At 40.5% G+C, this 22,379-nt stretch overlaps 1 protein-coding gene across 6 annotated transcripts in view; it reads right to left on the minus strand.

Moving 5' to 3' along the window:
• FGFR3 (fibroblast growth factor receptor 3) overlaps nucleotides 1-22,379 on the minus strand; it is a 77,322-nt gene that overhangs the window by 23,651 nt on the left and 31,292 nt on the right. For all 6 annotated transcript variants that reach the window (XM_040419225.1, XM_040419230.1, XM_040419229.1 and 3 more), the window contains exons 4-7: nucleotides 21,398-21,454; nucleotides 9,143-9,312; nucleotides 2,596-2,719; nucleotides 1,791-1,981 (exon numbers count right to left, since the gene is read on the minus strand). In XM_040419225.1, the coding sequence (XP_040275159.1) occupies nucleotides 1,791-1,981; nucleotides 2,596-2,719; nucleotides 9,143-9,312; nucleotides 21,398-21,454 (542 nt within the window). The remainder of the gene's footprint in view (nucleotides 1-1,790; nucleotides 1,982-2,595; nucleotides 2,720-9,142; nucleotides 9,313-21,397; nucleotides 21,455-22,379) is intronic.

The following is a 22,379-nucleotide window of genomic DNA, read 5'->3' on the forward strand; positions in this document are numbered from 1 at the left end:
TTCAAACAACTGATCAGCAGGGGTGCTGAGAGTTGGAACCCTCACCAATATGATGGGCTATCCTTAGGATAACCTATCAATTGTGAAAATCAACTGGAAAATCCCCTTAAACTCATCCAATGCTCTTTCTAAACCTGCCCAATGATTCTGCCACTATTTTTTACTACATTCTTTTCAGTTACCACTAAACAACATAGATTTTTTTCGTAGACATTCACATCTCCATGTAGTTGGTTTTACTGAGATGTACGGGAATCTGAGTGTGTGACATATTAACACGTGTAAATTTTTTTTATTAATTTCAGGATTGAAAAGCTCTGTTCACACCTGCATTCGTTTAAAGGGAACCTGTCACCAGGATTTTGTGTATAGAGCTGAAGACAATAGTTGCTAGATGGCCGCTAGCACATCCGCAATACCCATTCTCCATAGCTCTGTGTGCTTTTATTGTGTAAAAAAAACCATTTGATACATATGCAAATTAACCTGAGATGAGTCCTGTACGTGGGGGGAGTCAGGGACAGGACTCATCTCAGGTTAATTTGCATATGTATCAAATCTTTTTTTTTTTTACACAATAAAAGCACACAGAGCTATGGGGACTGGGTATTGCGGATGTGCTAGCGGCCATCTAGCAACCCATGTCCTCAGCTCTATACCCAAAATCCAGGTGACAGGTTCCCTTTAAATGTATCTTTTTGAAAATTCAAATAAAAAAATTAAAAAGAAAACGCTAAAAAATAAGAGGTTAAAATACTTCTATTTAGACAAGTAATGACAAACTATGTTCAGGAGACTAAGGCAAAAGTCATTATTCCAGAATGAGTCAAGTTACCACACAAAATTAACATAATACCACGGTTGAGTGAGATGAGAAGCTACATTTATCTTCCCACCCCGACTGACATGACAGTCAATGAGTTATTGTGTTTTGGAACGAAATAGCTAATCTTGAATGATTTAGGTTAGTCACTTTAATCTGGTAGATGCTTCTGAAAGATATCTTATTCACCCCAGAAAGAACCACAATTGCTCTTGACCGAGCCTAGCACAATAGACTGAAGGTGTTAAAAATATAAATAAATAGACTTCATCAAGTACATGTTTTAGCATCCAATGGATTGTTGACCATGGATAATCGGTCCCCATAAATAGTGTAATAGGGCCCCTAATATAAAATAAAACCACATGATTCCAGAGCAAGAAAACACCACTTTGGAAGTATAATGACCAAACAACAATTGGTGTGACCATGGGTGATAGGTGAGGGTTCCACCTATCCAGAGTTAAGAGTTCCCCCAACACATTTTAGCACAGACTAAATTAGTAGATGGCTGAATATGTTTCTGGCTCTCCATATTATGGTCCATAGAAGATACCAATGCCACTAGGCCTATAGATATCTCATAGGATTCCGTTAAGGAAACACTAGGAACTGGCAAGTAAAGTTTAATCTGTTTTATACATCCCCCAACTCCAGAGATCTAGATATGGTAATGGCACTCAGATATTAATTACTTGGAGTACTCCTTCAGAAAAAGAACTGGCATAGTCTGATATTTCATGGCCATCAGGGTAGACTATTTTACACAATGGTATTTTACTGATTATGGACAAGAGCACTGTGTCCACCAAATAACTCATTGACTACCCCCAAGAATCAGTAACAGATCTGCAAAATAGTCTTCTGTACAAGTTCTTCCCCAGCTTTTCAGAAGAACATGAAGACTTCTAATTTATATAAAGCATCTTGACTCTAACACGGAAAATCAATGTGTTCCAAAGCTTACCTTCAAAATTGAGACATAAGGATCTCCATCCTGTCCATATTTACTCCCATTAATTTCCACATGCTTTAGCCACTGTATGTGAGGCTGAGCATCACTGTACACCTTGCAGTGAAATTCCACATCGCTCCCAACTACAACTGTCTTGTTGGCAGGTAACCCTGCCTGGAGTATGGGTCGGTGAGAAGATCGCTCTAAAAACAAAAACAAAAAAAATGGAGCATTCAAGTAATCATGGTATAAAAACACCAAAAGAAGCAACAGTACAATAAAACACAGTTTACTTACTTCATGTAAAAAATAAATAAAAAACACAAAACAAGATTTGTAGGTAGGCCAATACTTTTGGCAGGTTTCTTTACCTTTCATTGGACCTACATGAAAGCCTCTTGTCAATGTTATTATATGTGAGAGTTGGAGACCTTCAAAACCTGGTTCTTCAGAGGAGACATTGTGGCTTGTACAAACATCTCTGAAGAACCAGTGTGCTGGTCCAAGTCAGCTTCTAACAACTTACTTATGCCCTGCTAGTCTCGTACTGCTATTGGATATCTATTATATAGTTGCCAAAAACACAATTTCCTTTTCCAGCCTTTACAGAAAGTACATAAACAGCACAACAAACAAACTGGGTATTGTATGGTTCATACACATATACAGAAGTTCTTCAGTGAGAAGAGTGGCAAACAAAGACTTCTTAGTAAGGCCCATGCATATGTATGATGAGTTCACAGAAGAAAACCTTATTATGAATAACAGTATACATCTAAGAGCAATCTTTTTGGAATTCTTGAGTTTCTGCACCTACCTAGCACATCCAACTGAAAGGTCTGTCGGATGGTTCCAAACTTATTCTCCACCACACAAGTGTAGTTGCCTTTATCAGATGGAACCACACTCTCCATGACCAAGCTCCACTGCTGGTGGCGAAGCTTTAAAGAAATAAAATAAGAAAAGAAAGGTCAGCAAAACAGCAGTAAACCGATTGAATCCTAGATCAATACATATTGTGATGGTCAATGTGGCCATAGACATTAGATTTTTGGTTATTGTCAGGGCTGAAAGACGTTGGCTGGCAGCTACTGAACATCTATGGCCATCTTCACTTGTCGAGGGATTCGGGGTACATGAAGACCAGTTGTGGTCTTGACATTTGTTTTTGTTTGTTATGGCTAGTTGTACATATATTTAAGGTGGAAGACCGATTATGATATATGAACACATTTGATGGGATCTTACCAACTTAAAAGGTATAATGATCAGAATTCACCAACACTGGTGGAACCTTTTTGAAAAATAGGTCATGCCAATTTTAATTCTGGCATTCAAGATGAGCAACCTCCCACATATGTGTATGAGAATTTTACAATATATTTTAAGGTATTTTTGACCACTTCTACACTTTGATGGCCAGGTCAGCAACAATCGTAAACTTCACTCTGCCCTGTCGCTGAAAAAGTCTAAATCAAGTCCTCACAAGCATAAAAGTCACAAAACTCTCAATTTTTTTTTAGTCAGTATATAGCTGGAATTCTCCAGAGTTTATTTCTCTCTGTCTCCCGTCTCACCATGGAGACATGCTTCGGCACATTTTGGATCTGGGGCTGAGTAAAGGCTACACACAGGAGCCTGGGAAGAGATAATCCACCAGTTTTTTCAGGGTCATTTAGTGAACATAGACTTACCATAACAGAGATTCCAGGGAGGATTTAAATATTAAAGCTCTTTGTGAAATCTCTGATATAAAGTCATGAGAAATTCTTGCATGAGGTGATCACATTCGAGAGGTGGGTGTTCATTTACTTTGGCTACAGTTTATTTTTATATTCAGAAATGTAAAAAGTTGAATTGTAATAGTAATATAATATATAATTTATTACGTCATCCCTTACCTGACTGAAGAAGCCATAATTTTATCCTAATCCTACACTGGCAAGAGGGATGAGGCTATCACCTAGTTGGAGCAACCAGTCTGTTGATTCTAGCTGTAGTGACCACAGTGCCATTCATTACCATGGTGTCTAATGTTGCTATGAGATGGCTCAAGGCCATCATTAGAAATATCTGGGCCACTTATGGAAAATGGGGGGGGTCCCAGAACTCTCTATTATGTCCATCAATATTCATCCTCTACATTATTGTTTGCATGTGTTGGGCACCTGAGGAAGGCTATTCAGTAGCTCCATTGAGGAAGGAGATTGAAAAACAAATTGGGGTCTAAGCATCCACACATAAGTAAAATTAGGGGCCCCATGTGGGAACCAGGTTTGCCCATTGTTACCCATTAAATAAGGCCGACTTGTTAGATTTTGACAAATATTATTTACAGAGAATTTAATGGAAATTTTCCAGTAACATGTAGTATATACTCGTAAGACACACTAGTCAAGAACATTCAACCTTTTAACAAGTTCTGTTTGATGGAGACGTGTTTATGTGTGAAAGAATAGGGCTCAAGTTCTCAGATTTCAGACTATTCTCCCCAAAATACAGATTGTATCAGGCAGGGGGCTTGTGTCTGGAGCCTGTCACCATGCTGCTGGTGAAGCAGTTTGACTGGCGTCCCGAATATTCAGACTGTGGGGGTCAGAGGCTGAAAGGGCTGCAATCTTTCCTGCTGCACACACACATTTTTCTATCATAAAAGGAAGACCTTGCAGTTGAATATTGTAGAAAAAATACCTGCATAGTCTTTGCTATTGATCTTCCCATGCATTTAAAGGGCTAGTCCAGACATAATTGCAATGAACCCTACTAATGCTGCTTAAATCCCCAAGATAAATAATATAAAAAAAGTATTAAAAAAAGTCATAAAAGGGTTGGCTAAATGTCTTTTTATTCTAATGGTCTCTGCCTTTGGAAAGATATCCGATTTCATACAATGTTCACAATGAGTGAAGCTTTCCTCCTGGTGTCACTGTCGCCCTCTGCTGGGCAACATACTTTTAAAGAACCAAAGTAAGATCTCCTCTTAGCACATTTTGCTGTTCAGAAAATGTGGTTGTGACCTTTTTAAGCTAACTATAGACAACTCAAGTTAAATATCTATACTCCACTAACTTTTCCTATGATAAAAATATCATTGGAGATGTCGATTATGATGAACTAGGGCGTTTAATAGCCAATGTTGAATTTACTTTGCAAACTGGTCAAGGCCTTGACACCCATATCACTATTTAAGGTTTCACTTACCCCATTAGGACAGAAGTTAACAGAATGGGTAGGGTCCCTCAACCAGGACCTCCATCAAATAATCTGAATAAAGAATGGCTAAAAAAACAAAACATCTCTTTCTTGAAAAAGGTGCCATGTAATACTTTATTCCTCCTGTGGGGGTGCTGCAGGGAACTGAACACTTTTTGCCAGATTCCTCCACAGCGTACAGCTGATCGCTGGGGATCACAGCAACAGGAACATGCTGTGATCAGATTTATCTTGGGAGGTCTTTCTAACATAAGATAAGTTATCCAAAATAGACTGAATATTCACAATTATTAAAGAGGTAAAATCAAAAAACTGATTATATTTGTTATAAAATTTAATCTTTTAGCCCCTTTTATCTTCCATGTCAGACTAGGGAAATTGGCTCTACGGTCCTTCAATGGACATCCAGAAAAATCCATGCCCCCAGTGATCACTACTTTACCCCCGTACCTCCAGATATTTTCACAAACATATATGTGATTAATATCTGCAAATTTACCATGAAAAGTTGCCAGCTTTAGTGATACTCTGAATGGCTGATATCTGAGAATTGGGTAAATTCTAGAGATATTTTGATAAGAACCAATTAGTTGTAATGCATGGTCTGATGATTAGTGACCAGGAGCGGCAGATAAGACCAAGACATCGCTAGACTGCTTCTCCTCCAGCTCCCTTTCACTTTCTTGGGCTTTGTCACAGGGGGGCTTTGTTTCCACATTCCTTAGGCTTTCAAGAAGCAAACAGAAAACATTTCTATAACCACTGTCACTTATTCCGCCGGTCAGGGCACAGGTCACATGCCTGAGGTCAGACCCTCTGTGGCCATGATGGCTGCCATGCCTATCTCTGACAAAGCAAGAGCGTCTGTGTATAGCAAAGCAGAACTAACAATCCTGGAGGGTGTTTGTAGATAATCTGTCAACTTTAAAAGTAGCTTGACCAGACAAAAGAGACACGCCGCATCAAAAAAATAAAATAAAAAATAAAATAAAAAAAAATATATATATATATATATATATATATATATATATATATATATATATATATATATATATATATATATATATATATATACATACACACATATATACATATGTGAATAAACCTTTGTGTATTTAATTTTATCCTGCGTTGGAGTGCTGCTCTTTTTTGCACATTATATTTCGGGTAAGCTTTATTCCCTTGAGCGTGCACCCGACCATTTCAAATCTTGATCGGTGCTGCCTCCCATTTTGTCTTAGCACTCCAAGTAGAAAACAAAATTTATTCACCCATGTGGCAAAAAAGAAGCAACGTTTCAGGCTTGAGAAAGGCTTTATTGCTGAGCCGAAACGTTGCTTCTCTTTTGCCACATGGGTGAAAAAATTTTGTTTTCTACTTTGAGTGCTGTCCGATTTACTTCTTTTATATTTGGGCTTTGGACCTATGCCCTGGGACACAGCACCCGCTCTACGTTTGTTCGGTGCCGCCATTTCTTTCCTATATATAATTTTTTTTTAAAATACATAAAAAATAAACAAATAAAAAAAACGACAAAGTCCAAAAAAAAAAAAATTAAATGTGAAGAAATTAACACAATATTTTCTTCGATTTTTTTTTATGTTCGTGAATAGACAAATATGGAAGTTATATTAGGAAGAAAAATAGTTTGGGGCAAAATGTCCCTCATAGGACACAGTTGTAAAACAAAAAAATATATAAAATGGATGCTTACTTACAGAAACAGTGCCACACCTGTCCACGAGTCGTATGTACTTTTGCACCGATGAGCTGCAATACCACAAACAACCTGTGGAGAGGTATGTCGCTGTTTTGGGGATAAAGCAGCTGTGTTTTCCTATTCCTGTCAAACGAATACTTCAGGGAACATTCTTTCAATATTCAGGAAGTCAACAAAGGGCCGGTATAGTATAACCCATTTTTTTTATTTGCATAGGCAATTTTAACGTTATAGTTTTTTTTTATATTCTTTCCTGCTTCTTTTGTAGTAATGCATTTCTAAGCTCTGCTTAATGTGTACACAAAGGATTACGTGGAGTCTTCTGGCACAGGATACAGTGTAGCTACTTTCGTTATCACGTGTGTCATGCGGCCAGACTTTGACCTGAACATTCCAGGTTGGCCAGTTTTCCCATCTACAGTCACCTAACGAGGGAGCATGTGAATACATTTTTGGCATTGCACAAAAACCTAGCAGTTTAAGTCTGAATAAAGTGTGCACTTGATTTGACCAGAATGCACGGCTAAGGAAAATTACATCACAAAAAACATCTGCGCCAGTGTATACTAACTAAACAAAAAACGTACAAAAATATTATCAACTGTTAGGCTACTTTCACACTAGCGTTTTTGCTGGATCCGGCAGGGTCCAGCAAAAATGCTTCCGTTACTGATAATACAACCATCTGCATCTGTTATGAACGGATCCGGTTGTATTATATTTAACATATTTTTAACATAGCCAAAACGTATCCATCATTAACTCTATTAAGAGTCAATGGGGGACGGATCAGTTTTCTATTGTGGCAGATTGTGTCAGAGACAACGGATCCGTCCCCAATGACTTGCATTAGGGTCATGACGGATCAGTTTTGCTCCGCATCCCACGGACGGAAAGCAAAATACAACATGTTGCGGTTTGCTCTCCGGTATGGGAACGCAACTAAACGGAACGGAATGCATTTTGGAGCATTCCGTTCTGTTCAGTTGTGTCCCCATTGACGATAAATGTGGACAAAACGGAAGCGTTTTTTTCCCGATATTGAGCCCCTATGACGGAACTCAATACCAGAGAACTTTAACGCTAGTGTGAAAGTACCCGTAGCTGGCTATACATATTACATCAATGTCTGACGAACCTGCTTATTTCTGCAGGGTCGGTCAACCATCTCATGTGGAGGCTTTCCAACTCAGCAGATGTAGAGGGGGAGATGGGTCAGGCAGTTGGATTTCGTCTTGACCAATTCTTTTTTTCCCTTTTCTTTTTGGCATCTACCCATTCAGAACGCTCCGTGTGGGGGTAAGGAGAGATGGCAGTCGGCCAACTGCCTGTTCAGCCGACTACTATCTAAAAGTTACAGTCAGCTTTAGACCCCAGTGGGCTTTTATCCCGCTATGGGATACACGGTCCACTAGACTTTAATAAGAACGTGGTAGCTATTAGTAATATATATCTGGTCCCGGGAGACACAAAGGCCCTCATTTATCTGACGTAAATGATGATAAAATGTGTTGGGACCAATGGCCGCCTTCGTCATGGGCGCTAAAACTGGCGTGACATAAAAATTGCAGTTTCAGACTAAATCTAGACCCAATGGGATTTAAAAAGTCTTAAAAAGGGTTTTGCGACTTTTCAGGCGTAAGGAAGGAATTAAATCTCCCCCAAATAGTTTTGGCCCTTCTATGAATATGGTCTCACCTACACCAATGTCTTGCCATTCACATAAAGGTTCAAGACTAACCTAAAAGATTAATGTTCAAATATATTCAGTAAATGACCTTATAATGTTGCCATAAAGAGCCCAAAATTGTTCTACGACTGATTGGTTTTGGCAAAAAAGGAATTTGGGACAAAGGACCATTCCAAAGGGACCAAATGGGCATCCAATGCCTACCGAAAAATGAGGTGCTTGCTTAATTATTATCCAAGTCATGTCTCAAGGCCTGTTTGAAAGGTTGAACATTGACTTATAGGATAGCTACCTTAAATCTGGTGGTATTAGAAGTAGAGCTTGCTAAGAGTGCATTTGAATACCCTCTTCTCAGGAGCCTACAAAATTTTTCACGCTTATAAGGTTATCTCCATAAGGAGGTATAGTACCCCCCCTCCCCATATATTGAAAAATGTTGTTCGAAGACATTAATCAAAATGTTACTTTAGAAGTGGGTTATCTCTGAGCACTATTCAAAAACAGACCACGATTAGCAGAAATTTTTGAAAATCATTCTTCTACATAGGACATTCATAGCCCATTACAAGGTACAATGTCTCATAAGAAACTGAGGAAGCCACCTGGAAGCAGACACCACGCTGACACCGAAGCACGAGCAATGTATTTGCATATTGCAAATGTTGGCACGTTATTCAACATGCAAATCAAGAAAATGAGAAAATGATAGCGGTTAGCAGCAATCTGTACACATAAATTTACCTTGATTCCTCCTATGCGATGTTCCCCTCTGAATTCTTTACCATTTTTCAGCCAGTAGATAGTAGGTTGGGGTTTACCAGCGGCGGCGCATCTAAATCGGACAGTACTAGCAGCTGGAACTGCGAAAAGAGTCTTCTCCATTTTGTCCGGTTGGGTCCAGGACGGAGGTTCTAGATTCCAAAAATAAAAAAAACATTTAATATTGGATAATTTAATGTTTTACTTTTATGTAATTTCAATCTTTATTTAAACAGATTTTTAGTTTTAACATTTTCAGTAATCAGGGGGGGGGCGGGGGGGGGGAACAGTACTGCACCTAATGAAAGTATTCCCTGTCCTCTGCTGCAGGAGTAAAGTGGAAAGGCCTACCAGGATATTCTTGTAGGTAAAAGGGTTGTACAGCATTAGAAAAATTTCACTGCTTTCATCCTAAGTGCTACACCAGTCCACAGGTAGCCCAGCCTCGTTCACTTCAATGAGGTGCAAAAACATATGCAACCTGTGGATGGATGTGGCACTGTTTGCACGGTTTTCTAATCTGGTTTCCATAAGTTCTATAGAATGGATAGCGCTACATATACGTAGTCACCTCTCTAATGAATCTCCTCTGGGATGCGGAGTCTTGTGCCTGACTCACCCGATGGGGATGGGGTCATGTGTGGTTATGCTGATGGGATCGGTGCCTTTAATATACATTACAGATGACTAAATAATGCTGAACTACTGACGTAATGTTGCCCATTAAACAGACCCTCAAAAGTGGCTTAAAAATATCTTGGCCAAAATTAGAGATGTTTGTAAGAAGCCAGGTTGGGCAGCTTCCCTTGGCTCCAACAGGCACCTTAGGGGGACATTTAAAGGGCCTACCCAAGTCTAACACAGACATTCCCAGAATGGGTGACCAGTGGTGGTGATCATACTTAACTGATCCCCAACACTGGGTCCGGTCTCTGTTGCTCCCGAGCCAACTCTTCCTCTCTCTGCAGTGCTGAAATCAACATCCGTTGATAGAGGGCGGCGGATGACTGCTGCGACCACATGCCACAGCAGTGACCTTCTCCCCTTGCATCACATGACACAAAGGGAGTAGGTCACAGCTGTGGCCTGTGAGAAGAGGAAGAGCCAGCCCGGGAGCGACAGAGACTGAACCCTGCGGCGGGGACCAGGTAAGTATGATCACCACCGAGAGTCGGACACTCTGGGAGGTCTGTGTTAGTATCAGAGTTACAATACAGAATAAAAATTAAAAAAAGCTCATCGAAGTGGTGACAATGAAGTCCAAAGTTGCACTCTACCAAAAGCAAGAAGAAAAAAAAAAGACAAAAAACAAAACAAAACAATGAAAGCAAGAGAAAGAAAAAAAAAATTGACAGCGCATTTGCGGAATAAAGCCAAATGTAGGTCAACGGTACAAATATTGACCTTCCTGCATAATCTCATGTATGGTATGTATACACTTGGACTACAGCACAGAAGTGACACAACCCATTCAGCTTATCATTCCTCCTTATTTGCAGTGCTGCACTGACAAAGTCGACGCCTAAGGACAATATTGGCACAAGGCAGCTCAATTTTCAGATCGATAGCACGCACAACAATAAATATTGGAGTTTCGCAAGAACAATACGCAATATTGACCTAAACCTACAGCACCGTCATCCACGTACATCCAAACGTACAGCCAAGTGGGGACAGAGAACCTGAGCGTACTGCAAGTCAGTGGTCAAAGTTCCTTAGAACCACCATCCATCAGTACAGAAGGTTTGTCAATAAAACCCCACAAAAACTGAAGCACTTGATGGCCACCATACTGGATGCAGATGGGTCTGTCTCCTGCTGGATTTTTAGGACGCACGAAAATATTCTTTGGTACTCTGCCAAGCCAGTCCAACCCAGAGTATAGGCTGGTGGCTGAAGCGTAGCCGAAAATCACCAGTCTACTAATGGTAACAGTAGTTATACATCGATACGGGAGAGGTGGATGTGAAATTGCAAATCTACAGCTATGGATTTCATGAATCTGTCTTGTACATGTAGTGGCAGCCATATTGGATGAACTAATCAACTTGACAGAGTGGCCATTGTGCCCATGCAGCCAGCGGTATAAACAATTTCATTAAAGGGGTTTTCTAGGATGTTTATTTGATGGCTATCTGATCTGCGGGGGTCTGACACCCCTGCAAATCAACTGTTCTCTAGTAGCGCCGTAGATCCGTCTATTGTGTAGTTCCTAATCTACCACAGAACTGCTGACTGTCTGGGAGGTAGGGTGTCGTATCCCTACCTACCAGATATTGATGGCTTAGCCTTAGATCATCAATATCAAACTACTCGAAAACCGCTTTAAAAGAAGTTGTTTTACTGGGAACTTTGGTGGCATATTTGTAGAATGGAGCGTCCAACGTTCGGTTGAGTGGACCGTGCATGCGCGGCCATTCTGTTCTGTGAGATCGTTGAAGATAGCCAAGCCGAAATGAATCAACAGCTCATCAAGCAAGCGTGGCCACTGTTCCATTCACTTCTATGGCACTGTCAGAAATAGCTGAGCTAACTTTGGGTGTCCCGTTCTAGAGATCTGACATTGGTGGCATATCCTAGAGATATGCCACCAATGTTCCACGTGAGACAGCCCCTTTAAATGGTTTTGTGAGTACTTTTATATAGATGATCTAAGCCACCAATATCTGCTTGGGGGGAGGTCAGACTCTCTACATCGTTCTCTTGGGAGCTTTATTCTACAGATAGGTGTGGGTCCCACCTCCACCAATGTTCCAGGTGAGACAACCCCTTTCAGAGTCAGACATAGGTTTACAAGCAAATACAGCATAGACTGGAAGATATAGTGTATCTTCTCAATGTTTATGCTTATAAAAAAGTGGAATAAACTGGTCATGTTCAGAAAATGTATGCCCCTCCCAGCTAAATTAGTTGTTTGCATTCTGGAGAGGAGCAGTTTCCATGAGCCCTAACTGTAATAACATAATACTTACTATAATAATACCATGCATGGTTCACGTACAGGTAACAATACACCTGGCAGTGGTTAAAAGAGGGTGAGGTTTAGTTGATAGCAACAGCATCAATAAATTTGAACAGGGGAAAGTTAGTCCAAATCCCGAGTATAGTCAACCTAGGCAAGCTGCCATGTTCCCTATTGCTTCAGAAGCCAAGAAGAAGAAGCATTGAGAACTCTATAGCAGAAGTGGCCCCAGAGAACTCCAAAATCGAAATATCTGGAGGAGTGGACATCCAACATTTTCACTCCGTAAGCTCAAGGGGGGATGAATACTTAAGCAACAATTCTGTGGGACAAAGCGGTCCTTGGAAAGGACCAAGATGACCATTCGACTATATCAATCATTAGTCCATAATGTTTTTATGCCAATTTGAAACAGATCGGACGCAGGAACGGTAGTCAGTGATGACATCACAAGTTTCCACTCAACACAAATATACACAATAATAAAAAAAATAATAATTTCAGCATATTTCTAACAGCAAAGCCCCCGTTGCTCCTAGAGGCTCATTTGCATATATTTTTCTCAGCAATGCGGGCCTATATGAACATGGGACCAACACAGATGCCTTCAGCTGCCAAGTGCACATGTAACAGGTTAGCCAGTGTCATAGGTACAAAGCTGCTGACAAATGGTCTTTAAGCAAACTTTAGAATATATATATATATATATACACACACACACACACACACACACACACACACACACACACACACACCAAAAAAAGGAACAAAAAAATGGAATAAAAGTAAATAATGCACAACGAACAAAGTATCCCAAAAAATGACAGCGCACTGCAGTAGCTGAAATGATCAGCAGTTTTCTGGCCACCTTCAAGCTCACATCTATCTGAAAATAAACCCTAATAATGCCAATGGTAACAAGCAGATGCTTTGGCAGAGCAGCTCATTTTTTCCCCCCAGAGATCCAGACAAGCAGCGACAGGCCAAAAGTGGGTCCCTGCTGAACCATTGCTAACTTTTTACAATTTGACTGCTACATTTAGAAAGTAATTGTCTGTCAACGCCAAGGAACGCTGCCAACTCTGTCCACGTGAGACAAACACGGCTCCGCAGAATGACAGTAATGGTTTTTCTTTGTACTTGAATCACACAGACTCAAGTTCCTTAACTTCATCTGCGAAAAAGCTAAAATCACAGACGGCAGTGCTGAAAGCAGGTCTGGGATTAGCCTATGGCCCCTGGACACATGTATGGCACTAGGGTCTGCAGAAATAGATTTAAGATCTCGGGAACCAGGCTGTATTTTATGATGGGCAATATTAATAGACCTTTTTTGTATTAATAATAGATTATGTAAAAAGCAAAAAAAATTCAGATTTTTTTTTAAAATACTGTAGGTAGATTCTGGAAATCTGCTCAGATATGTGCTCTACTGCTGCAAACTTAGGTAGAAATACCATTCACCAGTCTGGGAAAGCTGGTAGGAGGAAGCTGCAACTAGCCCAAACTTTGGAGAAAAAGAGGATTAACAACATTTTTTTGGTGGCATGACGCTCCTTAATAAAATTCACTTGCCTAAGAAATGCTAATAAATAAAATGGCCACACAGCGCACAGATAAACCTTTGTTGTTTTAGAGCTATTAGAAGTTGTTTGCCAAGGACTTTGGGAAGCGCAGTATAATTACATGTTAAGCCCATCAGAATTTGGCAGAATCCATTACAGTTTTAATGCTTTGGTTGACTAGAATCCCCTAATTAGTGCAGTCATCGGTGAACAGGTGGCTTCCATGAGTTCCAAAAAAATGCAGGGTGCAAGATCTGCTGAGGTCAATGCCACCTGAAATCAACCACCTGAAAAAAGTGAACCCATGGCTTCTGATATTAACAGACTTTTTGGAAAGTGAAGCTTCTCTGATGTGGGACATGTTTGTACAAATTCAAAAACCTACATGTTTTGAGGCCATCATTGTTCTTGTCTTTTAAAGCTTGCCAGAGACACAAAAAAACACTGGAGCATATTTCAGCTGTTTAGTCAACTACAAAGTTAAACTCTTAAAGAAACACTGGTCATGAAAAATATTATACATTTTTCAAACCAGCACCTGGATATGAATACTTTTGAAATTGCATTTAATTAACAATTTAGTATAGCCACTAAGCTATTCAATAAAATGTATCTGTATAGTGCCACCTGCTGTTTGTTCTTTTCCTTATTTCCTGTCCACCTCACTTAGGTGGTCGCACATGCTCAGTTTAAATCTTCAACTATCACCAGCCATATCTTCTCTTAGAAGCTGTGGCAGTTACAGGGAAAGAGCTACGGCAGAATGGACACACCCCTGAGCTGCCAGCCTGAATTAAATCTAGAAGTAAAATTGGAGCAATGAAAGTTGAGATCTCTGGTACCATGTGATGTATAGGACTGGTTCTAGCTTTGTTAGAAAGAGATAGTCATGTACTATATGATGTCTGACTTCAATTGTTGACTTCTGTAGAAAAACTAGTCTTCTAAGCACCATCAAGAGTGTCCTCTGACGTCTACCACCATCTCAAATGGACTTTCATATTGGACGAATATAGGCCATTCATTTGTTTCAGCTGACAACTGGTTGAAGTTTTTGCACAAACAACCTACCGGATAAAGAAAACAAAATTGTCAAATTGTCAAGCTAAGCTGTTCAAGGACATCCAAACAAAGAACCCTTTAGAAACATAAACAGGACCACTCTTCATTGGATTGAGACCTTGGATTTGATGGAGATGGGTGGATAAATTATCTACTAATTTTGTACATGTAAGACTTATGTAATGAGGGAGCCTTACAATCAGAACAAAGAAGTCATCTTTCCTTAAAAAAAAAATCTAAATTCACAATATTACTGGTTACGATCAAATACATGACGCCAATTAACGATTGGTAATTTAAAACCATCAATTATGAACACATAACCTCGTCATCCAAAAGGTAGATGTGTTAATTTAGACTTAGAGACAGCTAGACCTCTCCATAAGCCAGAATAATTTCTTTCTCTAGACATCAACAGAAAACCACCTTAAAACCTTTTTTGATAAAAAAAAAAATTCTAGTAGCATTGGCTACCAGGCTCCTGGGATTTATCCAACCCTGATGCAATCTTTCTTAGAAACCAATACGTCTTAGAATTGCTAAGAACTTGAAGTGGAATATTCAGAGATGTGTTTCTTAATTTTACTGGGAAATCATTTTTTATTTAATCAGCCTAGAAATAATTTAGAGACATATGTCTCATATAGCAGAGTTACTGCACTTAAAAACTCAAATCACCACTTAAATCCACATCTCCTCACTGGAAACTACCGTAAGTTTTATAGACTCTTGAAAAAGAGAATAAATTTTAATCTGTAATCTGAAACTTCTGAGAAGTTAAGTCTATATCAAGACAGACTGTAACCGATAATTCTGGGCTCCAGTTCAATGTTAAATAAACTTCTTTCCAATACATAGATTTTTTAGAAACAGAGATATCCCTTTAAGAAAGGACAAACTATTACCACAGAAAAAACTATTATTCACACCCGCTAGAAGAGAGGAGATATTTTTGTCTGCTCTGACATTAAATATATGTTATCAAACACTCGAACTACTGACACACAGTCCTCTGTAATGGAAAATTATTTCTGCAATTCAGCTTTGAAATATATTATAGTGTCTACTCGGAAAAGAAAAATGCTCCACTGATTTAATACAAGTAAATCACATAGAACTAACCAGTAGCAAAATAATTTGTTGGCTCCCCATTTAACCACTTCTTCACTGGATGGTTGTTGCATGGACTGGAGTAAAATTCTGAGTTTCAGAATGGGGGATTTTACAAGGTAGGGCTCGGAAATATTTACAAAAAAAGCAGGATTGGACTGGCCAGTACCAGATGATCCTCCAGTGGGCCCGACTCCAACACTGCACTGAAGTTTGAAGGTCCAGAAGAAGGCAACCCAATTTAGAGCTAAATCTGGAGCCACCCTTTTGCCACTAGGGTGCAGTTCTTATGTGATGATCTAAAAATAATCTTCCCGATGATTTTCCCTGTGTGCACAATAAAAACTTTAAAAAAAATTACATTACTAGGCCCCACAAACCACAGTCTGAGAATAGGTACTGGGTATGAGCAGATGCCCAGACAGATGCCCGTTTTGGGGTCATGGTTTACAATTGGCATGGCGCTAAAATGTTCTCTAATAAGTACTAGGGCCAATTAACCTATGTATGGTGGACTTGTGAGACCCGCTATGCAAAGGGACTCCATGCAGTGGAAATATTTTTGAATTCTTTTACCTTTACCATTTTTGGAAGTTTTATACACAACTTTTTTTTTTTTTTCGATGGTACAGACAACAACCGAGGTAAGGAAACCAGGTTGGTATGCAGGGAAGCTTCCTGTGTCATCATCTCAGGTTGTAAAATACGAGCATCTTCCGTTTCAGCACAGACATTAACTGCACCTTAACAGAATGTTCAGCACACTTGGCCGTGACCAAACCTGGCAGAAGCTTCCGATTATAAAAACAGACGGTCCCTTTGCCGTCACTAAGAACAAATCCAGCTTCAAGTGCATAGGAATTTTCATATACACTGGTGTCATTCCAAAACGGACAGCACACATACAGGCTCAGTATAAGACTATGGCTTCCAAGACCACCTCATTGCAACGTGCGAGACCAGAGAAGTGTACCCATGCCACTTTCAAAACATGGAAGAGCGAGAATTAAAAGTTTTGCTTATATGTAATCTTTTTCTTAATTATTTTTTTTGGGTTGCTATATAAAGACTATAATGCTTAAAGGGTTTCTGTCACCCTGCAAAACTCTTTTTTTTTTTTTGGATAGTTAGATTGCTCATAGTGCGATATAGCAGAATATAATGCTCTTACTTACTTTCATGCGGCCGATTCTTTATAAAACGAACTTTTATAATATGTAAATTCGGGCTCTACCAGCAAGTAGGGCGTCTACTTGCTGGTAGCTGCTGCAGAAATCCGCCCCCTCGCCGTGTTGATTGACAGGGCCAGCCGTGATCTCCTCCTCCGGCCGGCCCTGTCAGTAATTCAAAAATCGCGCGCCTCGCGTCATTCGGCGCAGGCGCTCTGAGATGAGGAGGCTCGTATCCTCAGCACTCCCTCAGTGCGCCTGCGCCGATGACATCACCGAAAGAGAAGACGTCATCGGCGCAGGCGCACTGAGGGAGTGCTGAGGAGACGAGCCTCCTCATCTCAGAGCGCCTGCGCCGAATGACGCGAGGCGCGCGATTTTTGAATTACTGACAGGGCCGGCCGGAGGAGGAGATCACGGCTGGCCCTGTCAATCAACACGGCGAGGGGGCGGATTTCTGCAGCAGCTACCAGCAAGTAGACGCCCTACTTGCTGGTAGAGCCCGAATTTACATATTATAAAAGTTCGTTTTATAAAGAATCGGCCGCATGAAAGTAAGTAAGAGCATTATATTCTGCTATATCGCACTATGAGCAATCTAACTATCCAAAAAAAAAAAAAGAGTTTTGCAGGGTGACAGAAACCCTTTAAGTCACAACCAAAGGGGGCAATGGGGGGGGAGATTTATCTGCATGGCAAAGAGCATAATCCAAGGTGGAAATCGGCGTAATAAATTGACATGCGGCAGTCAATTTAAGAGAAAGCACCGCAAGTCACTTTAAGAGGAATTTATTTTTAATTTTTTTGTGTGTAGATGAGATTTCTTATGATGTCATCCACATTGCTGCATGCAAATCCGCAGTATATACATCCCACAATAAGATAAAAAAACAGAACCACTCACGCCTATGGGCTATGTTTGGTATCGCATCTTCACCCTTTTTAAGATCTCTACTGATGCACTTTAGAAAATAGAGGACAACCCCTTCAGGAAGCCAGTGACTAGAAGAGCAAGTAAGCTCCACTGCCAAGGCGCATGCAAAACTGAAACTCCCTGACCAACGAGACTGTACTAGACAAAATGTTCCAAAAACACAATTATTTTAAAATATTTCCAAAAAAATGTAAAAGAAACAAAAAACGCTGACCCATAACATGTTTCACCTTACACCGAGCGTCTGCTTTATATTTCAGGTAAAAATTTGTCAGTAAATTCACAGAGTAAGACAAGAGGGACCAGTGTAAGAGGCAGCCCACGGAATTCTTTTGGTTACTGCTGCAGAAAATGTTGAATTGTGTCAGATCAGGAGGTTCTTAGCAAATGAACGGTTCTCCAAAAACCACACACCATCACTGATGGCAAGGACTGGCACCATCCAAGCCACAATTGCTGGCCGCTTCTCCTCGTAAGAGACGTGCTGGAATAAGAGTTACTACCAGGGATACGTGCCTGATTTTGTTTAAATAGTAAGTATCGAGTAAAAGAAATCCTTTCGAGATAAATGTACAACTAAAAGTGATTTACAGTACAAAAATATTCAGTATGCCTTGACAGATCACAGCCAATCAAACTTTATGCTTAACCATATGCATTCTGTGGTCTTCCTACCTATTTGCATTAGAATTTTTTACATGCTTGGTGGGATCAACCAACTACGACGCAAAGTCTAAGCTGCCCATAAACCAGATAAAAAACTGGTGATATAGGCAACAAATTAGCTCATAGTTTCAAATTTGTATGAAAATGTCAGACAATTGCCTGCCAAAAACATGATCCATCAAGTTGAATTTTTTCAGACGTGGTTTGCTGAAACGAAAAGTTCTGCATGGTTGGCCAAACCTGGCAGATTATTTGTCTATCTTCACAAGCCCACTCTTTTGTTTTTCTGCCAGTGTGGTCTGGAATGCTAAGAGTTGAACTACTCATAAGAACAATCCAATCCAATGTTTGATCTCCCACATTCCGGTAGATCACAATTGGATGCTTAAAGAGGACCTTTCACTAGTGTACAAACTAAAAACTAACTATATCAGTGGGCAGAGCGGCGCCCAGGGGTCCCCCTGCACTTACTAGTATGTCTGGGCGCCGCTCCGTTCACCCGGTGTCTGCGCTCCCTCTGTTGTACTGGACTGATTTTTTGTATGAGGCGTGTCCCTTGCTGCAGCGCTGGCCAATCACAGCGCACAGCTCATAGCCTGGCTATGAGCTGTGCGCTGCGATTGGCCAGCGCTGCAGCAAGGGACACGCCTCATACAAAAAATCAGTCCAGTACAACAGAGGGAGCGCAGACACCGGAGCCTATACCGGGCGAACGGAGCGGCGCCCAGACATACTAGTAAGTGCAGGGGGACCCCTGGGCACCGCTCTGCCCACTGATATAGTTAGTTTTTAGTTTGTACACTAGTGAAAGGTCCTCTTTAAGGCAAGCTTAAGGGTACTTTCACACTAGCGGCAAGAAACTCCGGCAGGCTGTTCTGGCGGGTGAACAGCCTGTCGGATCTGTGCTGCCGCTAGTGCATGCGTGCCCCCGGACTATCGCTCCGGCCCCATTGACTATAATAGGGGCGGGTTGGAGTTCCGGTGGCAGCTTGGCAAACATGCAGAGAGGTGGCCGGAATAAAACTACATGTCTTAGTTTTATTACGGCCGCCAGTCAGCATGTTTGCCGTGCTGCCGCCGGTACTCCGGCCCGCCCCCATTATAGTCAATGGGGCCGGAGTGGTAGTCCAGGGGCACGCGTGGACTAGCGGCACTACTGATCCGTCAGGCTGTTCACCCGCCGGAACAGCCTGCCGGAGTTCCTTGCCACTAGTGTGAAACTAGCCAAAGGGACATTTTGGATCTTCAAAAACTTGGGTTTGCCTAACCATATGTCATTCTTTCCCTAGATATAACCGGCCACTCCTCTTCGTTTTATAACAATATCATGCGTGTTGCCCCCAACGGATCTTTTCGAAGAAAGACGGCTTCTGGTCTAATTTGCCCCTAATTTGTAGACTTCTACATTTGCCCTAAAATAGGTTGTCTCATAACCTAGAACAGAAAGGTACTCCATATGAGCTGCTGCCACTTTGGTGGACTCAAGCCACTGATATATTACTATAAATGTTCAGCTGGCAGGAATGGTGGTTGATATCCCCTGTAGAGGCTACAATCTTAGCCAAAGTGGTTGTCATTCAGCTTTCTTAAAAAATAAAAATAAAAAATAAATTAGCAATTTTAAATTTTGTTGTAAGTTCCCGTTATGGTCAATGATCTGTTTTTGGATACCATGAGCAATGAATAAACAGAATTGGACATTGTGATCACTTCTCCATAAATTTCCTCCTTTACAAGGAAGCATCTCATAAGGCACCACGGTTTTCATTTGCTGAACCCACGAGTTACGTCTTGTTGTGGGAATAAGTTAAATCACACACAGATGATATTGTACATGGATCTGTGCCTGTGGATCTCAAGGGCTAGCAGAAGAAATATTTTGCTTTAAAAGCCGCATACATTACAACATCTGTGTATGATTTGTATACTATTCCCAGCCAAACCACCACAAGACTGCAAATACAGGTAGAACATCCAATGTCTTGTCGCGTCTGCCGGCAATCGGAGCGCTGCAAGGCAAAGCCTACGCATAAGGTACATATTCAGAAAAGTTGCAATTCAGAATCGGTAAATGTTCCAATGATAAATTGTTTAATTATTGTTATTAAAGAGGCTTTCAGAAAAATTATTTTAGCGTTGTAGCCTCTGGATATACTATAAAAAATGGATGGCTGATGATCATTGAGAAAAAGGTCCTCATTTCTGGTGAAGTATTGGTCACTTACATTCTTGATTAAAGATCTCTTAAGAATGGTCTGAAGACTGGGTGGGTTCTCAGCACATGGACCGTCACCGACAAACATGTCAAAAGATGCTTAAAAGCATACTTACTGAAACTTTCTCAGTAAGCTCTCTCTCCTTTCATACTCAGATAGGTGGTCACAAATGGTGGGGCCGCCTTTAGGACCTACATGGCTCCAGATATATAGGCAAGGAATATCTTTATGGGGAATTCCCTTTAACCCTCTGCAGCTAGTCATGGTAGACTGCATGACAGAAAGCACTATTGATTCTGATTCTGGGATCTACAGGATAATGTCTCATTGCAAAAATAGTACCTTTCCAAATCTGGCTATAACTATAATTGCATCAACCGAATGACAACTGGCTACGTGCATAGTATATATCACCCCCATAATGTTACATAACCAGTTGGATATGCTGTACAAGAGCCTGGAAAACCCATACAACAGGAATGGCTTTGAACAATGAAGTTAGGCAGAAAAGGTAAAAAAAAAAAACTAAAAGAAAAAACAAACAAGAACATACCTCTTTCCTCGGCTTCTTCATCATCATCTTCATCATCATCGCCAGATGACGGCATGTCTGTGAGAAAAGAGAAGTGGCAATTAAAACATGTACAGGTCACTGGGAACTTGACCTTCAAGCTGTTGGTTTGGCTAGGAAATTTTTTTAGAGTGAGGTTGTTGACAGTGATTCTTAAAAATACCGACTGTTTTATCAGTTCAAAAAATTTTTTTTTTTTAAATGTTGTGATTATTGTTTTGACCCATTGTCTTTTGGGATCATGTTTTGTGGGTTCTGCTGACTTATGTAATGTATGTAGACAACTTAAAGGGTTTGTACTAAGATTAAAACAGATCGCCCAGGCACAGGATAGCGGAGAAGCATCTGATTGGTAGGGGTCTGAACAATAGGACCCCACCGCTCCTAAGAATGGGAGTCTCTATTCCCCCAGAAGTATAGAGAGGTGGCCTTCTTTCCTATCAACATTATCTATCGGGAGAAAGTCGTGAGGTCCCCACATACACATTATAGATGGCTGTCACGTCTTGATGATCGGCATTCAGCATGGTAACCCAATATTTATCTGGGGCCTTAACTTTTGGCCAAAATGTAAAAATAAAAACACAGTGGATAGTGATAGAACAAGAAGAATTCTTGCACAAAGATAACATACATTTTTGAAAGCTAAAATTCAAGATGGATGGTTAAAATATTGAAGTACAAGGATCTACACAATGTAGCCCGATAAAATATTCTGATAACTCTATAAAAAAAAATAAGGCAGAAGCCTCGACAATGCCTGTTAGCAATTCCACAGAGCTTTCTGCCGGAGGGAATACAGTGTGAATATTTCCACTTAGAATTACTGCTCATTCCTATTACATAATGTATGACTGCTACTGCAGGGCTCCGACATGAAAATGAGAACAATTTTAGACAGTATAAAGTCACTGCAGGTCACGTTTTTATTTTAAATTCTGTTAAAGAATCCCTTCATCCTTGC

Source organism: Bufo bufo, chromosome 2 (genome assembly GCF_905171765.1).
Source record: "Bufo bufo chromosome 2, aBufBuf1.1, whole genome shotgun sequence".
Taxonomy (NCBI): domain Eukaryota; kingdom Metazoa; phylum Chordata; class Amphibia; order Anura; family Bufonidae; genus Bufo; species Bufo bufo.